This window comes from Trachymyrmex cornetzi, unplaced genomic scaffold (assembly GCF_001594075.2).
Source record: "Trachymyrmex cornetzi isolate Tcor2-1 unplaced genomic scaffold, Tcor1.1 scaffold43, whole genome shotgun sequence".
Taxonomy (NCBI): Eukaryota; Metazoa; Arthropoda; class Insecta; order Hymenoptera; family Formicidae; genus Trachymyrmex; species Trachymyrmex cornetzi.
Genome location: NW_017299069.1, coordinates 30538 through 49531, shown reverse-complemented (window position 1 = coordinate 49531; position 18994 = coordinate 30538). Strand labels below are relative to the sequence as shown.

At 36.6% G+C, this 18994-nt stretch overlaps 6 protein-coding genes across 9 annotated transcripts in view; 3 read left to right on the top strand and 3 right to left on the bottom strand.

Annotated features, from left to right (window-relative positions):
- Positions 1–3594, top strand: part of kis (chromodomain helicase DNA binding protein kismet) — a 26997-nt gene extending 23403 nt beyond the window's left edge. For 3 of the 4 annotated variants that reach the window (XM_018512771.1, XM_018512775.1, XM_018512774.1), the window contains 2 exons: positions 1–319; positions 688–3594. In XM_018512771.1, coding sequence (XP_018368273.1) covers positions 1–319; positions 688–2676 — 2308 coding nt within the window. In that variant the 3' untranslated portion in view covers positions 2677–3594. The remainder of the gene's footprint in view (positions 320–687) is intronic. The other variant, XM_018512772.1, reaches the window with a different exon arrangement.
- Positions 3595–3735: 141 nt separating this feature from the next.
- Positions 3736–5719, bottom strand: Prx6a (Peroxiredoxin 6a). Its single transcript, XM_018512764.1, has 5 exons — positions 5502–5719; positions 4964–5120; positions 4246–4466; positions 4087–4159; positions 3736–3946 (listed from the first exon to the last, which is right to left on the bottom strand). The coding sequence occupies exons 1-5, from the start codon at positions 5585–5587 to the stop codon at positions 3812–3814; spliced, it is 672 nt and encodes a 223-aa protein (XP_018368266.1). The 5' UTR covers positions 5588–5719; the 3' UTR covers positions 3736–3811.
- Positions 5720–6937: 1218 nt separating this feature from the next.
- Mettl4 (Methyltransferase like 4) lies at positions 6938–9340 on the top strand. Its single transcript, XM_018512786.1, has 6 exons — positions 6938–7418; positions 7533–7897; positions 8108–8282; positions 8349–8523; positions 8614–8819; positions 9265–9340. Exons 1-5 carry the CDS (start codon positions 7161–7163, stop codon positions 8814–8816), a joined length of 1176 nt encoding a protein of 391 aa, XP_018368288.1. The 5' UTR covers positions 6938–7160; the 3' UTR covers positions 8817–8819; positions 9265–9340.
- LOC108764508 (UDP-glucose 4-epimerase 5) lies at positions 8883–9378 on the bottom strand. The gene is made up of 2 exons (XM_018512789.1): positions 9103–9378; positions 8883–9017 (listed from the first exon to the last, which is right to left on the bottom strand). Exons 1-2 carry the CDS (start codon positions 9359–9361, stop codon positions 8923–8925), a joined length of 354 nt encoding a protein of 117 aa, XP_018368291.1. The 5' UTR covers positions 9362–9378; the 3' UTR covers positions 8883–8922.
- A 1021-nt stretch (positions 9379–10399) lies between these two features.
- LOC108764505 (factor VIII intron 22 protein) lies at positions 10400–15164 on the bottom strand. The gene is made up of 8 exons (XM_018512787.1): positions 14861–15164; positions 14738–14784; positions 13791–13993; positions 13512–13713; positions 13299–13401; positions 12850–12968; positions 12600–12765; positions 10400–10647 (listed from the first exon to the last, which is right to left on the bottom strand). Exons 1-8 carry the CDS (start codon positions 14944–14946, stop codon positions 10473–10475), a joined length of 1101 nt encoding a protein of 366 aa, XP_018368289.1. The 5' UTR covers positions 14947–15164; the 3' UTR covers positions 10400–10472.
- Positions 15165–17866: 2702 nt separating this feature from the next.
- LOC108764506 (eukaryotic translation initiation factor 3 subunit G) overlaps positions 17867–18994 on the top strand; it is a 3667-nt gene continuing 2539 nt past the window's right edge. Inside the window, exon 1 of the mRNA XM_018512788.1 lies at positions 17867–18020. The gene's annotated coding sequence lies outside the window, so the exon portion shown is untranslated. The remainder of the gene's footprint in view (positions 18021–18994) is intronic.

The following is an 18994-nucleotide window of genomic DNA, read 5'->3' as shown; positions in this document are numbered from 1 at the left end:
GCAGCAGCAGCAGCAGCAGCAAGCCTTCAATTCGGCCCATCCGTCTTCCTCGAGCAGTAGTCATCGAAAAAGTTACGAGGCAATGATCGCGGACATCAACAAAGTCGCCGAGTACTCGTCCAAGATCGGCTCATTTTCGCATGAGGCTAAGGTGAATAAATGGCTGGCGGAGCAAAGCGCGATGTCGGAGCAATTGAGTGCAGAATATTTGAATGCTCCCCGACGTCGCAGACCGCGCGTCGATCCGTCCTTGTTGGATTGGAAGAAGCTCACCGGTGAAGAGAATGTCGCTGTTATCAACCGATTAACTGGTAAAAAGGTACGTTAATTCAGAATATATTCAAATTATAGACTCTTATTGTATCTTATATGTAGATTCTAAAATTGTTCTTCAAAATTGTCTTTTTTTCACGTATGGATAAACTAGATTAATTTAATTTTATTAGCACAAATATACTAGGTATTTGAAATTTAAATAATGTAATAAGTTTTGTTCATAAAAGCTAATTATATTGTTTATAATATTTTTATAATAATTTCTACTGTCACTTTTAAGTCAATAATTTTTTAAATCAAGCATAAGAATTCATGGAGTTATTTGTTTCCTGTTATTTTTACGGAGTATAAATTTCATTGAGTTATTTGCGAACTAAATTTGGTTATTCAAATCAAATTTTGATTCTTTAGGTAACCGGAAGCAAAGCACCTCAATTGAAACGACTTGGAACATGGCTAATGGAAAATCCAATGTTCGACGTTGATCCGAAATGGGCGGAACTTGTGAAGGAACGCGGCAATCTTCCGCACGACCTACAGAAGAGACTATCAGGTAATGAGCGCAGCAGCGTGAACAAGGGCAAGAGCCCGGGCAGACCACCTATGATGCCTAGTCCTACTAGCCAGCAGTCGGCGAGTACTGCCAATCTGGCGGCCACGTCGATGGCGTCCAGCCTCAACTTCCCGCTCGGCAATCTAAATAGCTCTTTGCTGTCGAGCCTGTCGCTTGGCAATTTCGATCCGAAGAATCCGCTCTTGATGCCATTCGGCGGTCTGACGAACCTGGGCGCGCTCGGCGGCCTCGGTAATATCAGCAACTTGAGTAACATAGGTCTAACGAATTCACTGTTCAATCTGGCCGGGCTGAATCTGCCGTCATTGGCGGGCATGGAGGCAGCGTTGAATGCGCAAGCAGCAACTAGTAGCGCGGCGGCAGTGGCAGCAGCGGCAGCCGCGGCGGACGCGAATAATCCGGTTGTGAGTTCGGCGAATAGCAGTAGCAGTAAGAATGCCGGCGCGGGTTCTTCGTCGAGCATTAGCGGCAGCGGTGGAAGTGGTAGTGGTGGCGGTAGTAGTAAGTCACGTAGCAGCAAATTAGATCAGCCATCGACCAGCAGTAAATCCTCGGCTAGTGGTGGTCCGTCAACTTTGTCTGCTGTTTCATCTGCGAGTCTGCCGACTCCCTCGCCGTTCCCGTTTCTCTTCACGAATCCCAGTCTCCTCTACACACCGCTAACATTAAGCGGCCTGAATCCGTTCTCTATGCAATCTGGCGGCGTGTCATCGGCCTATGAAAGCCTTGCCCAATGTGGTCTGTTGAATCCACCGACATCTAGCGCTTCAATGGTGCGCAAGCCTACGTCATCTAGCAGCTCCTCTAGACAACGTGAGACCGTACCGGAATCCTCAACATCTTCATCATCGTCGTCGTCATCGACAACGAAGCGAAAGGAGCCTGAGAAGAAATCTAGATATCCAGTGGATCCAGCCGTAACTCTGCAACAATACACGGATATGGCGGCATTGCACAGTGGCGAGGAGAGACGCCGCGTCGAGCAGCAGCAACAACAATCACAGCAGCAACACGAGAAGCGAGAAACAGCAATAACGGAACAGGCCGATGTGGTAGCGGCGGATCTATCGGAAAAAAAGATCGAGCGGAAAAACAAAGAGCAAGATGTAAAAGAGACTCTGGAGCATCTGAATAGAACCAGCGCCGAACTGGTCACGCGGAATATTGATGACGCTCCTAGAACCGAGAAACCGCCCAGCAGAAATCGTAGCAGCACGGATAGCAATCAGAATTCTGATCAACAGCAACAACAACGATCGACGCCGTCGGCACCACCGCCGCTTGAAGTCACTCTTGAACCTGTTGCGAAGAAGATGCGCACCGAAATGGACACAAGTACAAAATCGTCCGCATTGAATAGCGAAGTACCGACGGTGGAAATTGAACCGGTGACAAGACCGTCACCGACGACTCCTATGAAAGTGGTGCAGCAGCATGCATCTTCACAAGAGGAGATATCCAATGTTCCGCCCGTGGAACCGAGCACGGCCAAAAAGGAAACTAATGAGACGACGACGTCATCGACATCCTCGTCGACGTCTGCGAATGCAACATCGCCATCGACGCAGACTACTGGCACGAAGAGTGACGGCGGGAAACCCGCCGCTCCAGAAACGGAGGAAGATGGCAAAGGCGGCACTAAGGCGCCAAAGAAGGCCCGTAGCGGTAAACGACTGAGCGTGGAACCACCACCAGAGCGTAAGAATCTTCGTTCGAGTGCCGGTAGACAGGCACGGGCGGCTGCGGAAAGGCAGGCGCGAATGGAGGGCGAGATGCAGCAATCTGAACAGCAGCAGCAGCAAGATAGCCACGTAGCCGGCGAGTGAGTCACGGCGAGGTCCCGTCGGACTGCTGCCGCAAAACGATGAAAGACAACTACTGAAAACGCCCTATGGCGAACTGACGAAAGAAATTTGGTGGACAATCCGGCAATCTACCGTTTCTTTTTCAACTCTCTGATTCGACATTGCTCGCACAACGAAGATCTGTACGTAGATGATTCCCTGTTCGACACTGACAAGTGCGAAAGTGTAAGGTGTTTCTAATCGCAATGAAACGCGAGTGTATCGAAAGGGGGCTACAGACATTGGTAGAATCTACCGTAGCCTTCGGTTCCGTTCTTTGTTGATAAAAAATGTGTGAATAAATGGGACTCCCTCAATTTTGCGGGAGATGGGATCGTGTATCGTTAGGCGGACCGTGTGTGACAGTGCGTTTATTGAATTGAAACAAAAAGAGAGAAATCTCTCCAATACGAAGGCTGCGATAGTATTTTATCACTCGATACTTTGTGTAGTAATTAATTTTTAATTGCGTAATCATGATACAATAATAAAAGTATAGTTTTGTTAAATTTATTATCTACTATCTCTTATTGGTTTTGACCAGGGACTGTTTTATATAAAAATATATATATACATATATAGATATATATTATAAAATTGTGTATTCGCTATTGCGCATAAAGCAATTTACAAGCAAGGAATGCAAGACGAAATATAATCGTAATGTAGAGAAAAATAATTACAGTAATAACTTAATAAAAAAAAGGAAAAATGTAAATATATATACAATTACGCCTATAGAGACAGTAAGCAATCGTGTACTTGAAAAAGAAAATGTATATAACGCAGTGTACTTTTAATTACATTAGGTGAAACAATAAACAGCTTCTTTCGTTGTTTGCAAATACCAAGGAATTCGAATCTCTTATTTTATATTTACATGAAAAAAAAATTATTAAATTAGGCTTAAATTATCTATTAAATAATTTTAGGATAGAGGAAATTATTTAAATAAAGACATGGAATAGATGTCTTTATTTAAATAGTTAAAAATGATAAAGAAAAACGTTGAATGATTGATTTTATAAAATAATATATATTTTATGCAAACAAAATCGTTATGTGATTTGTGCAGCTTGAATTTTATTAGAATCTTTTTCTGTACATCGAATTTTTTTTATGCATCTAGAGGTTGTGGCACAATACGCATATACGTTTTGCCGGAAGGTAACATCACAGTTTTGATATTGTTATAGGAAGATTTGGCTTCACTGTCTGATACGCTCGGATCAATCATTACGTCGTCTCCTTTCTAAAATGTCGTATAAAATATATGTAAAAATTAACGTGTTAAATCATCAATATGTTTTGCTTGATATTTAATTATAAACAGCGGAAAAATTATCACTTGAAAATCTAAATGAAATTTTATTTTCTCAAACCTGAACCTACCTTCCAATCTACAGGAGTCGCTACTTTGTACTTTTGTGTAAGCTGAAGGGATTCAATTACCCTTATTATTTCGCTGCAATGCAAAGTACAAAATTTTAGTGATCTTATATTTACAAGCAATAAATAATGATATTTAACGAAATGTGAAACGTTTCTCACTCGAAATTACGACCGGTAGTGGCTGGGTATAAAATTGACAATCGCATCTTTTTGACTGGGTCAATTATAAACACAGCTCGTGCCGACATGGGTAATCCAGTCTGACTATCGACCTCGGCGGGATCCAACATTCCCAATAATGTGGCAAGCTTTCTGGCTTGATCTTCTATTATTGGATATGGAAATTCTTCGCCTATTACCTCACCGTAACTCTTTATATCCTGGAATAACGTTTTGTTTAATAATACCGATATGAATATATGAGAGAAACTTATTAAATCTGATATTAAATTTTATCAAAGTGAAATTATTGGTGTTTTCCAGCAAGAGACATAATGTAACACAGTGATCATTACTTCATCTTTCACATTAGCAAACAACAGGGATGTAATGATTCAATGTCTTACACTGTATCATCTATTTCTGGGTAGGAAACATCCTAGATCAAATGCATTTATCTAAAAAAAACTTATGTTGACTACACTGAATTAGCTTTAAAAGCTGCTTTTTATCAAGCATTTAAATGCAGTATCATAGTATAATCAACTTTGATAATGAAATACATATACTATTAAATAACATGACAATATCATTTAATTATTTAAGATATTTGTATATTCTCTTACATTTAACATTACTTTATCAATTTCACATCTAGCAGCTTTTAGTATGTACTAATCTAGTATAATGCAAGTGACTGAATTCGCTGCAAGCAAACCTCTATCCATTTACGATGGGAGTCGACTGAATTACAGGATAATGCCATCACTTTCACACCTAATCTCTTGAATTCAGGCATTAGTTTTACAACTCGTGCCAACTCGGTTGTGCAGACTGGTGTGAAGTCATTTGGATGTGAAAATAAGATACCCCACCTGTGTATTTCAAACAAATATTTTATACAAACTGAATTATGAATAAACTGAACTAAGAATCGTGCAATTTAATAATTATGCATACATCATAAATTTATTGTAAACAAATATAAAATATCATATATATGTGTGTGTACATTTTAAACACCATTCGCATTATATACATAAATATACTTCACGTCATGTGATAAAGCACAACAAATAAACAAAGTAGTAATATCTCAAGTACTTTTATTTATAACATTTCGACCGTATCTATGAATATTTCGGTACGTAGCGTATATCGCCAATAATTAAGCTTTTTTTCTACACTATTCTACAGGATCACATACATGACGACGAAGTGTCTGCCTAGGTTACAAATATTACAGAATGTCTTACGAATCGCCTAGCCATTCGTGAAATCTGATCGTGCCCATCTGGGTGTCCGCTGTGAAGTCTGGAAACACCTCGCCTAGTAAGACCATAGTGTAGTGGAATGTACAATTTCACAATAAACAATTAAAAGTATGTCACTGATGCTTTGTTAAGAAGCACGCGTTCATCGACTCTCAACTATCGTCAACTATATCCGTCTTCGTCTGTATCGAACTATAATAAATCAGGAAACAGGGAGGGGGAGGGCTTTCAGTGGCGTATTTAGGTTCGCGAAATAAATGGCATCCATTGTTGGGCGTATTCAGAGATTCCTACTCGAGTAGGTATTCCTCAGGTATTATTACTATTATTTTATTTTTGTTTAATGAATGTTCGGTAAACAATAAGAATAAAATGATATCTAAATGGCACTCGGATGGGAAAAATATCCATAGAAAAAGAATAACATCCGAAACTTCGATCAAACTTTGATTAAATTAGCTTAATTAGCGATTATTTTAATTTATCAGACAATACTTGTGTCGTTTTGTTCATCCAGGCAGAATAATTAATTTTTCGTTTAATAGAAAGAAGAATTAGATCAGCGATAACAAATTACATAATTAAAAATTTTTCAACATACAATCCTGCCTAAATTAATCGCCTATTAATTTAATCGCTTTAAGGGCGGTATTTATAGTCAGATCTTATATTCAAGACCGTCTTAAGTACAGTCTTAAGAAGTCACGAACCAATTAGAGGACCGTATTAGCGTTTTAAGTCATTACTATTAAGGCCGGTATTCATAGTCGGTTCTTATTTTAAGACCGTCTTAAGTAATGTCTTAAGTCGCTAATGCGGCCTTCTGATTGGTTCATGACATCTTAAGACTGTACTTAAGACGGTCTTAAATATAAGATCCGACTATGAATACCGGCCTAAGACAATCTTGAAATAAAAACGGACTACGAATATTGTCCTAAGTCGCCATAATACGTCCATCTCTCTCTATCAATGTAGATTAAATTTAATCTCGGTTTAATTTACTCTTTATCTTTTTGTCATTTTTATGAATGAAGAAAGATAAAAAATAAGTTAAACCAAGATAGTTAATCTACATTAGTAGAAAGGAGCATAAAATGTGATTATGGCGCCTCAAAATGCACCCCTGCCTTCCGATTCTAGATACGAGCTTATCGGAACGGTCCATGTGTGGGTGAAAGTTGCGCAGATTCACGCCATCACGCATGCGCGAAATTTTTCTCGCCAGAAAAGTGTGATAAGGAGCTAGAGGAGCAAGTGATGCCGGCAAATGGCGGTTGTTATAGCGACCAGTAATATGCAGTAATATCAAAGAATTGAATTTGCATGCAAATTGCGCATTACAGACAATACAGGCTTTTTTGACTCAACCTATCGCATCTGACGCTTACGCAATATATCTGTACATACATGAGAATGAAAAGTGAAATATGCATATATTCATATTTACAACATCAAACATATGTGTATGCATGTGTATTTATAATCACATATTTCATTCTAACTGGATTGATGATTTATATACATCATTAAATAGATTGATACAATAGTAGATTTCAATGTCAAGCATATAAGAATCTGTGATAAGTATTGTATGCGTGTGTGTGTGTCTACACCTTCCTGTGATCTCTGAGGCCAAATATGAGTCTTCTTCATATCAGTAAAGAAGGCTGGATTATCTCTCACTTGGAGTATCTCAATGAGATATACAAGAAAGTCCAAAACGAAGATGGATTTTGCGCTTTAGGCTTCAACAAAATGATATTCGAGATCAATTCTCAATATTTGAGGCCAAATCAAATAGTTCAGACCGTCCAGGAGTCCCAGAATAGTGCTATAATACACAATAGAAAAAAGAGGAAGCGCTCACAGCAATTGCCGGAAAAAGACTTGGAGGAAGTAGGTTCAGAAATTTAATATTTAATTCATATTTTAAAATATAACTTAAAATACTAATGAATAAGAATTACATTTTATTTACTATAGTATTTCAAAATTATTCTCATACAACAGGTCGATCGTGTTAAACAAGCGTTTATTGCAATGATGTCTGCTGCAAGAGACAAAGGACTTTTTTGTCAGAATAACTTTCTTGATAACAATGAAGTAGCACGTTTGGCATCCATGAAATTTTATCAGGATACTTACTCTCTCAAAAATGAGAACCTCTATGGATCCAATGATACTGATGACGCTATTGTATCTGTGGCTCATAATAAAAAATATGTATTCCCCAAAAAATGTACATTTTATTGTTATGATGTAAGAGATATAGAAAAAAAAATGGAACTGAGCAACCAATATGATTTCATATTGCTAGATCCACCCTGGTGGAACAAGTCAATTAGAAGGAAAAAGATGAAATATGCAGAAGCCTGGTAATCTAACATGATTCTTTACATAAATTAACGAAATCTTAATATGTTTAGAGAGAAGATAATAAATTCATAAATTTAACATGCTCTAAATTTAAATAAAAATAGTTTTGTGTCTCCAAAAAAATGAATCAAATGTATATAAATAAATTGTCTTATTCCAACATATTCCTATTGAGATATTTAGGGAGACATGATTGTATATCTTTACAGTTACAAAATGATGTACAATGAGGAATTGGTCAAGATACCAATAAGAAAACTATTACATTCAAATGGTATTGTAGCTGTATGGTGCACTAATTCATCCAACCATTTAAATAGTATTTTTAACGAAATGTTTCCGACTTGGGGTATTACTTATAGAGCTAAGTGGTATTGGCTCAAGGTAAGTAATATCTCAATAAAGTCGAAAATCAATGTGATAAGTATTGAATAATAAATGCTACTATAGGTGACACAAGCAGGTGACACAATATGTAATTTTAACTCAGCACCTGGAAAGCAACCTTATGAATTACTGATATTAGGGTCTGCACTGGAAAAAGATCACAAAGTAAATATCCCTGATAGCAGATTGATGATCAGTGTACCTAGTGCGGTACATTCACACAAACCACCACTCACAGGTGCAAATATAAAATTTAAATGTGAGATACATATTCCACAAAATATTTGATATATTACGATAAAATTTATTTATTTGTTTACTTCCTTAGAAATCATAAAGGAATATCTGCCGGATGAGCCAAAATGTCTAGAAATTTTTGCAAGATACTTATTGCCTGGATGGACAAGTTGGGGTCTAGAAATTTTGAAGTTTCAACATTTGTCGCTCTATGAAATTCTGAATGAATGTAAGAAAGATGAAAGTAATGTCGATAATGTAAGAAGCGAAAACGAGAATAAAGAAGAATCATAAAATGTAAGATAAATCTATAGATATTATAAATACGTAAATTATGAGACAACACGTATCGATCCTTTATTATAAATTATTTGCAAAATTTTCTCGATACAATTTGTTATTACGATGTATTATTCAAGTGTTCAGTAGTTCCGTTTTTTAATGAAGTTCGATAACCATGTGGATTCATCGTTTGCCACGTCCAGAAGTCCTGACCTGTATTCAACATTTTATCGTTAGACATGATTATTTAAGATTATTCAGACTCGCGTTCAAGCTGAAATATATTAATATTACTTACACATTTGCTCAACGTTGTACTTTGCTGTCCAATCTAATTCTTTTTTTGCCAAATCTGTATTAGCGTACATGGATACGATGTCGCCCTCTCTTCTCTCCTTTATAACATATGGCACGGTAGTACCAGTGACTTTCTCAAACGTTTTTATTAATTCCAACACAGTCACGCCATTGCCAGTGCCTAAGTTGTAAATCTTTAGCCTAAGGTGCTGTTTGTGCAAAGCATTTAATGCCGCCACGTGACCGGCTGCCAAATCCATAACATGAATGTAATCACGGACACCTGGAAAAGTATAAATCGTGAGTATAGATTGATCTAAATAAAGCGTTCGATGAACTTTTCGTTTGATATTAACATTATTATCTCTATTACCTGTACCATCGTTTGTAGGATAATCACCACCGAATATGACCAACTCCGGCTTGTGCCTCAAAGCGACTTGAGCGATATACGGCATCAGATTTGTAAACGGCTTTGTCGGATCTTCCCCGATCAATCCTGATCGGTGAGCACCAACCGGATTGAAATATCTTAAAGATATAATATTCCAACTCTGTTAAATGAAAGAAATCTTTAATAAAAATTGAAATAGCATTAACTAGAATGTTAATAACATGATTACTTCTCCTAAAAGAGAAAACTAAAAATTTATTCTTATAATCTAAAATAAATTTATATATGAGTAAAAACGAGTACATTATTTTTACATAAGATTTCAATCGTTAATCTTATGAAATTGAAATAATTTCATATAAATTCGAGATTTTTTCTATATCTTCGAACCTTTTCAGCTCTGGATATATCCTTGAGCATCTCTTCAATAAAATACTTTGTTCGGCCGTAGACATTGGTAATATTACCGGTTTCATGTTCTTCCGTGATGGGTAACTCTGTAGGCTCGCCATAAACCGTACAAGAACTACTGAATACAAGCTGAAAGCAGCCGGCCGCTTTCATCACCTGTAAAAGAAAAAGGAATGACGCGTCGAATTGTAGAAGTGATTCGAGGAACGGGTAATATAATCTTCTTACCTCAAGCAGATTAATAGCCCCTATCATATTATTTCGATAATAGTGAAGAGGAACTTGCATCGACTCTCCGACAGCTTTAATAGCCGCGAAATGTATCACGCAATCTATTTTGTGCTGAAAGTGACAAATTATTCTTCATGTGCCCAGAAAAATAAACGGCTCTCTTAACTCTTTTCAATTTTACGTCATATAATTACAACAGAGTAGTTATCATAAATGGAATATGTACAATATGGAATATAATTAGTGAACGTAATACCTGGTTAAAGACGGTCTCGAGCTTCTCTCTGTCGAGTAAATCGCAGTTATAAAACGTAACTTTCTTCCCTGTTATTTGCTCAACTCTTTTCAGCGCCGCGGACTCGCCGTCGGTTTCTGTTACGCTGTTTGCGAAGTTGTCTATAGCCACCACGTCGTAGCCGCACTCTAGGAGCTCGACGATACAATGACTGCCAATGTAACCAGCGCCTCCGGTTACGAAAATGGTTCTCCAGGTTCCCGTCATCTTCCCGACTAGGAATTCAATTTTTAATTTACATTCATCGAGACTCCTTCAAACATTATACGAAAAAATATTGATATTTTTAATTAAAATATTATCATTTGTAAAATATAACGAATTTAATTTAAAGATTTGTGTTGTAAAAAAAAACAATGCATCTCTTTTATCTAAGAACCGAAATTTTGTTCTTGCAATAGGAAAATCTTTTTATTATAAGAACATTTATACAACCAATTGTTAAGTCACAATATCTATGCTTGCTTACTCGTTTATTAGTCCGAATCTATCGAGACAAACTCAATTTAAACTCTAGGTGCATGCGGATCAGATTTTTATTCATACAGACGTACGTTTGCAAGCTAAAGTGTGCAGGTGCTTAGGACATTCACCTTCGTTCAAGTGAGCAAACAGAGTTCAAGGTTGCCAAAACACGTGGTAAATCACTGCAGCGGGAACGCGGTATATTCGACGAAGTGGAAAAGAAGGAACGCACGTATAAAGTAAGTATAAAAAAATATTTATATAAAATTAATGCAACAATAAAATTAATATAAATTAATTTAAAATTAAAATTTAATTTAGAAATTGAGAACTTTTAAATATTTAAACTTTAAACATTTCAAATAATTACATATCTAAAATCGAAACATGATTATATATAAAATGTATATAATCACGAGCGTATAAATTCGTTTTCGAATACATTCGTGATGCGTATATGTTCAAGAATTTTTCCAATTCATTAAGCTCGAAGCCTAACTCGCGTGAAGTCATACTTAACGGTATTCGAAATCGCACTGTTGCTCGACACTCATTCGGTCTATAGAAAAGGTATTTCTAATACATATTCCCAAACAGATATTTGTGTAAAGTGTTTTTTTTATAGATTATAAGGCCTATTATTTAAATAAATTTATAGGTAATTTTTCAAGAGAAATTGATTGTAAATAAGCCAAGATATTTTAATTTACTCATGCCTCATTAATCACCGATTGAACGTGTACTTGCAACGCGAGTTGAATACTTAAAAATCTTTCTACGAACCTTGGCCTTTCAGAGAAATTAATCGGCGTCCTTGAGAGCCGATTTTTCTCATCAGATTACGAGAGATTGTTCTCGCTCGAAGAGATTTCCTGTCATTCTAGTTTAGAATTAGAATTAAGCTGACTTAGCTGACGCATTGTCTTGGGATTCTTTATCATCCCAAAGAATTTTTAATTGCGATATATATAATTCGCTTTTGTTACAAGACTTAATATCGTACAAAGAAATGAAGAGATCGTTACCTTAGATTAAGACTAAGTGCTAGATAATTCAATGAAGGACGCAATCAATTTCGATCCGAAGGACTGCGAGGCACTTTCGCGCGATGACCGACACTAACTGCGACTCTGCCTTGAATAGTAACTGCAGAAGAGCGAAGGTAGTATATCGTGGGACGCGCGAGACATCCCCTCCTTCACGATGCTATATCGGCACGCACACTATGCCCTTCTTGCAAGCCACGTCTTGTTCTACTCCAGCCGCCCGTTCTACGATCCTCATCTAAAGAATTCCTCCTCCTCCTCCTTTCACTTCTCATGTCGCACTCTTGCTACCACGATCGAGATCGCGAGAAGCGAGACAAACTCGCTACTGTCTTTCGTCGACTGCATTCAGACCGTTTACAACACAATTATTACTGAATTAATAAAAGCACGTTGCTCATCTTTGGCGCCTCGATTGAGAAACAGTTTAGCCGTTAGCTGTAGGAACCTGTTTCGAGGCGACTAATAACATAATCGCGCGAAATGAGAGAAAAACAACTGACTGAAAGGCATCCCTTACTCGTCCCTCAAGGAATGTGTCCTGATTTTCGATTTCGGTGGATCATGCGACAGGACATAAAATCGCGAAAAATCCTTGGTAAATGATAATCAGGAGAAAAATATGCGCATAATTCGTAGCATTATTGTATATTTACTGTGTTGATACTACTTGTATCAATTTATGCAACAGTTCCTTTTGTTCTGTATCAAAGTAAGGATATAATTCGCTCTCGAGTTCCAAGACTGCTTGATGATCATGAGACTGGCATGCTAATACCAAGGATTGTAGCAATAATAATTCATCCTCGCTCATATTAAGACCTGTAAAAAGCAATTGATCTAATAACTTTGAATGATTACGGAAAAACCAAAATATTTCTGTACAATTGGAAGCCTGATATGTACCGTTGTTCACATTTTCTTCTGCCCAAGCGTACTTTTCGAGAACCTGGGCAAGCGATGGTGTCAATCTCTGGGGTGACGGCTGAAGAATGAGCAGTAAAAGTACTCGCGTCACTTCGCACCTAGTTATTAATTTTATTATATGTAATTTTAATTATTAAGTGTAATATAATATTGTAATTTAATACACAGTAACAAATTTTACGAATGATTATAATTATGAAACTAATCACAGAATAAAGCAACGCTTTTTTTAGAATTTTCTATTTATAAATTGACAACTGATTGTCTTTGTTTCATTCGCTCATCTCTGCAGATTTTTTTAGAATATTAATTTTTTGCATTGCTGATATACAATTGATTTTTTTTAATAAATTAGGATTTGCTTTAAACACTACATAAAAAATGAATACACAATTTATTATTACAATATCTTCATAATAAGATAGTACCTATGTAGGATAGCATTATAGTTTCCTCTGGCACCAGCCACAACACAAGCTTCTACAAATTCTACAAATTCATTGAGTATCTGTAGCGCAGCTACAAAATCTCCTGTGAGAATAAAATTACATGAAACACTATCTGTATTAAATAATCGTAAAATATTAATTATTCATGAGATTATTCATGAGATTACAGATAAAAACGGATCAAATACTGACCCTGTCTTATATGAAAAGACACTAAAGTATTGATAGCTTTTGACGTAGGAAAGATATCAATTGCTTTGCGCAACTGTTGGATACCAGCAGGACCTGGACCCAACGCTAATGCTAATTCTACTGATAAACCAGCAGAAATTGTATTGAATCCTGGTTGATTGCTACATCTAGCCATGGAATGACCAAAGCAACTCACAGCTGCCTGAAATGTATGTGAATTATATTTAGTCCTTTCCTTTTATTTCCTTTTTTATTGCAAATTCATGTTACATAAGAAACCTGTATGTTCTCTTGGCCTATGGAGGGACATCCTATGTCGTTATCTTTTTTCTCGGCTGTAAGAAATTGCCTTCCTGCTTTTACTAGAAGATTTATTTCCGAGGAGGTATTTTCCAATGTGCCTTGGCATCTAGCAGCTGCCAACCAACATAAGCCTGCATATTGCCATAATTCCTTCTGTTCACATTCAGTAGCTAAGGCACCTAAAAAAAATTAAGCAATTTTATTTAATATTTTTCTTTTCTTAGTAGTCAGAATTAAATTATTTTGTAGATTACATATAATTATACGAGCCTTTCAAAAGTCAAATTTTTCAATCCCATAAAATGAAAAGTAGAGCAAAAAAATAAATATATATAAATAATTACATACTCTAATATTAAAATAAAAAAAAAACTTAAAAACAAAATTGATCAGTCAGCCCTATTGAAACAATCATATCACAATGTTACATAATGAAATCATGTAATTAAAACATGTAAATCATGTAACAGATTGTTCCAAATCAGTATGTGATTTTAAAACAATATAATTTAAAAAATCACATGATATTAGAAATAATTTCATCCATCATGTGATTTTATAGTCATCGAATTTTAAAAAATTGAATGATAGAAATAGAAGAAAAAAGAACATAGCATCATGTGACTTTTCAAAATACATAATTTTAATTGATTGGGAACAATCCATTACGTGATTTACATGTTTTAGGCTGCGGTCCACTTGACGCTACAAACGCTTCGAAGCGTTTGAGCAACCAATCAGAACAAAGAATTTTACAAATTGACTAATCAAAAACGCTTCGAAGCGTTTGTAGCGTCAAATGGACCGCAGCCTTAATTACATAATTTCATCATGCATCTGTGTGACGTGATTTTTTTCAGTAGGGAGACTTCTAAGAGGTATGTTAATTTTTTATTTAATTATATATTAAATTACACACTTACTAAATTGATCGCATGCCTCTGCGACATTCGGCTTCCTCAGAAATCGTCTAAAAGATCAAAACATAAAACAGAAAACCATCATTGATAGAACTTTTAATTACAAAAAGTGTTTTAAGGACTTACTTTTTCAGTTTATTCGAAATATTATGAAACTTCGTCAAAAAGTCCACAGCCTCCCCAATTCCTTGACCTTGATTGACATGGGCCATTTTTTTAAACTAAAAATTATGTCAGCCGAAAGTACGTGCGTATCTGCACATTTGATGTTTTCATAGCGATTTGACAGGCGTGTCATGTCATGATGCACGTCGAAAAATTATTTACCGTTTATACGAACAAAAATCCATTTTTTGGAAGTTTATCACGACGATGACAAGGAAAATGACATGAACTTAATCGACGTAAACAAACGTAATAGAGTACAAAACACTGCATTATCGACAATACTTGTAATTAAATATTTAGTCACAAACGTACGAAGTAACTAGATGGGTTTTGAAGGGTGGCACCCAGTTGGACACGGCTCAATTGGACACGAGCCACTAACAGCGCTTGAGACTACAAAGCTCCTAAGCACCGGTCGATGTGATTGGTGGTGTCCAATCGAGCCGTGATCAATCGGGATCACCCCGTTTTGAACGTGACAATGGAATGATTGGAGAAGGAAAAAGTTAGTGAAAGCAAATTTAAAGATTCATAGTATAAATACTGTAAAATATTCGTATTATAATATATATTTTTATAATATTTCATGGTCTAAATATATTCTTACACCAGAGTATTCCATTTGGTGTTCACACAGGGAGGATCCCGTTTGCCTACAGTTCTGATTGCACACACCACTCATATCAGCTGGTGCCTAGTAATTTTTCACTGCTTTACCAATGAGAATATTTTATTTTTAAATTAGCCAATTAGCGACGCATGTGTGCAACATGCAGTGTGCAATCGGAGCTTTCCCGATGAGCCATAGTGGAAGTATGCCACCATGCCATGAACTTCGAGATTGGCTGCGTTCAGCAGACTCAACAGTTTTGCAATCGTTTTATGATTCTTCGCTCAGATTGGACTATTCCTTTAAAACTAAAAGTATAAACCAATCAGCGCGATGAATCATAAAACGGTTGCAAAATTCTTAAATATGATTGGTTTATACATTTAAGTCCGTTCTACAATAAGTTGCAAACACCCCGTTGCCAGTCGCAAAGGTTGGCAACTACTAGTTGCAAAGGGCTATTTTCGGCAATAGATAGTCGCGGTTGCCAATGGAGAGTTGCCCAATTTTTAACTCCTTGGCAACAGCAACTGTCTACTGTAACATCTTATAGCGTTTTCGGCCCGATCGGGTTTGCACCAACCTGGGTTGGATTAATCTTTCCTATTGGTTGATATCACACGCTCTACCAATAGGAGAGCGCAAAACGCCATTAATCCAACCCAGGTTGGTCCAAACCCGGTCGGGCCGAAAACGCTATTAGCCAATCAAATATTGCGTTCGAAAAGCGCGAAGAGTGAAATGAAAGTTGTTGTGATATATCGGTGGTGTTTGATTTATTTCATTTTCATTTCGAGAACATCTCGAATATCTATCACATAACCTGCTTGATATATTCTCTTCGATTTTTCGGCTGCAGCAAATAACGACGGACGTTCTACTTTCTGATTGGCTGTTACAAATCGCAACTTTCAACATCCAAAGGTTTGTTCGCGTCACATACTCCAACATGCTTCAACGTGTTCCTACCATAGCTCCTACTCACTCTAACGAGCGCGTTTGAGTGAGTAGGAGCTGCAGTTGGAGGAAATAGGAGTATGTTGGAGCATGCGAACAAACCTCAAATGTGGATTAGGTGTTGCGATAATTTACAACTTGTGTGCATTCGTTTATGCAGCGGTTAGCGCAAAAGTATTACTTTATCCTTGTTGTTTACCGAGTGTTGAACAAAGGTTATATAATATTCACTGCGCTAACCGCTGCATAAACGAATGCACGCCTAAAGCGGGGAGCACAGACTCTTGCATAACGCATAACACATGAAGCATAAGAAATTGAACCAACCAGAGTTCTCTATTACATAGAAGGGAAAGAAACGGAGAACTTCGATTGGTACATATTCTTATGCATTACGTGTTATGCGTTATGCAAGAGTCTGTGCTCCCCGCTTTAGGGCCATTCCACACAAACTTGCATAGCCGCATAAACATATGCATAAAGAAAATCATCCAATCGTAGTTTACGCTTGGCTTTATGACAGAAATGTGATTGGATAATTTTCTTTATGCATATGGTTATGTGGCTCTGCAAGTTTGTGTGGAATGGCCCTTATGACTGGCAACTTGTCACTCCACAACTGGCAACAGGGTGTTCGCAATTTATTGTAGAACGGCCTTTAGATCCAGTGAGGAACTAAGGGCAAGACCAATCATATTAAAGAATTTTACAACAGTTGCAAAGCTGCTTTCTCTGGCTTAGGTCCGTTTCCACCAACGCAGATCAACTTTAATCTCGGTTCAACTTAATCTTTGTCTTTTTCTAGTTCTAAAGATTAGAAAAAGACGAAGAGTAAGTTGAACCGAGATTAAAATTAATCTATATTGGTAGAAATGGGCATTAGTTTCCACCGAGGGTTTAAACCGGATCAGAATGTAAGAACCAACCAACTACAATCGAGTATTCTCCTGTTATAGTCGGACGACAGGGGAATGCTCGACTGTAGTTGGTTGGTTCTTACATACTGATCCGGTTTAAACCCTCGGTGGAAACTAATAGCGTTTTCGGCTCGATCGGGGTTGAACCAACCTTGGTTGGATTAATCTTTCCTATTGGTTGACGTCACCCGCTCTATTGCTGGATTCACACTGCATCCGATTTGCGTCGTACGACGCTCTGCAACCAATTAGAAAACAGGATTCCGATGATACAAAGCAAAATCCATCGGAATCCTGTTTTCTGATTGGTTGCAGAGCGTCGTACGACGCAAATCGGATGCAGTGTGAATCCAGCAATAGAGCTGGTGACGTCAACCAATAGGAAAGATTAATCCAACCAAGGTTGGTGCAAATCCGATCGAGCCGAAAACGCTATACGCCTCTGTTGAACGCTGCCATTGTCAAGTAGAACTGGAATACATTCTATGGCGGATTCCTTCATTTTGATTGATTTTGATTTTCCAGATTTCCACGTGTATATTTAGTCTTGTAAGTTGTTTGTACGTTTCATTGTGATCTGTGCTCCGATCCGATTTTAATCGTCTGTACAGCTGCCAGATATCGAATTTCTACGGTAAGACAAACGAGTTTCGTTTCTTTTAATGCGGCATTTTCTTTCTCCTTGTATTTTTCGAACATATCAAGTTTATATGCAATTTAGTTATGATAGTTATAGCATAACATGTGTCTTTTTTATTTCAACTCTTTTTGATAATTTATATGGGCTCACTCAAGGAAAATTGATAAATAAATAAAGTGAACGTACAATTTTTCGGAATCTTATAGCATAGGTTAAGTTTACATTTTAAAATATTATATCTATCTCACTTTAATAGCGTATTTCACTGGCAGAACCGGTGCGCACTCAGTGCACATTAAAGCTGTTGTACATTAACCTAATCTGACTGGAAAAGTGAGAGATCTCAGTTAATAAAATACCCAATGTATATTTTATCAAATATCACAATAAAATATATTAAGGATTTCATGGTTTAATTTATTTCTATATTTTTATTAAACATACATTTTTATGTCGATTTGTGTACAACAGCTTTAAAGTGCGCGCTGAGTGCGCACCAGCTCTGCCAGTGAAATACGCTATAAGTTTAAATTTTAAATTTCAAAAGTGTATACTTCAGCTACAGAAAACAGATCTTTTATAATAAACAGCTCTAATTAAAATTTTTCTGTCATATATAAATATTAATACAAAAACATTTAATAATGAAAATATTTTTATAAATTCTTTGAATTTTTTAAATTGTTAAATTTAGAAAATTTTGTTGAGTTTTTTAATAGATCTATTAAATATTGTAATTTTAATAGACTTGCGAAGAATAAAGGCCGCGACACAGACTTTTGCGTAATGCATAAGGCACAACGCATAGCGTAACGTGTGGCAACGCACAAGGTTGTACATAAGCTTGTACTATTTGGAATGTCTCAATCGGAAATAAGATAATATTATATAATTATACAATATCATTATATTATATAATTTTGTAAATAATGACAAATACGTCATATTCCTATCTGGGATGTCTAAAC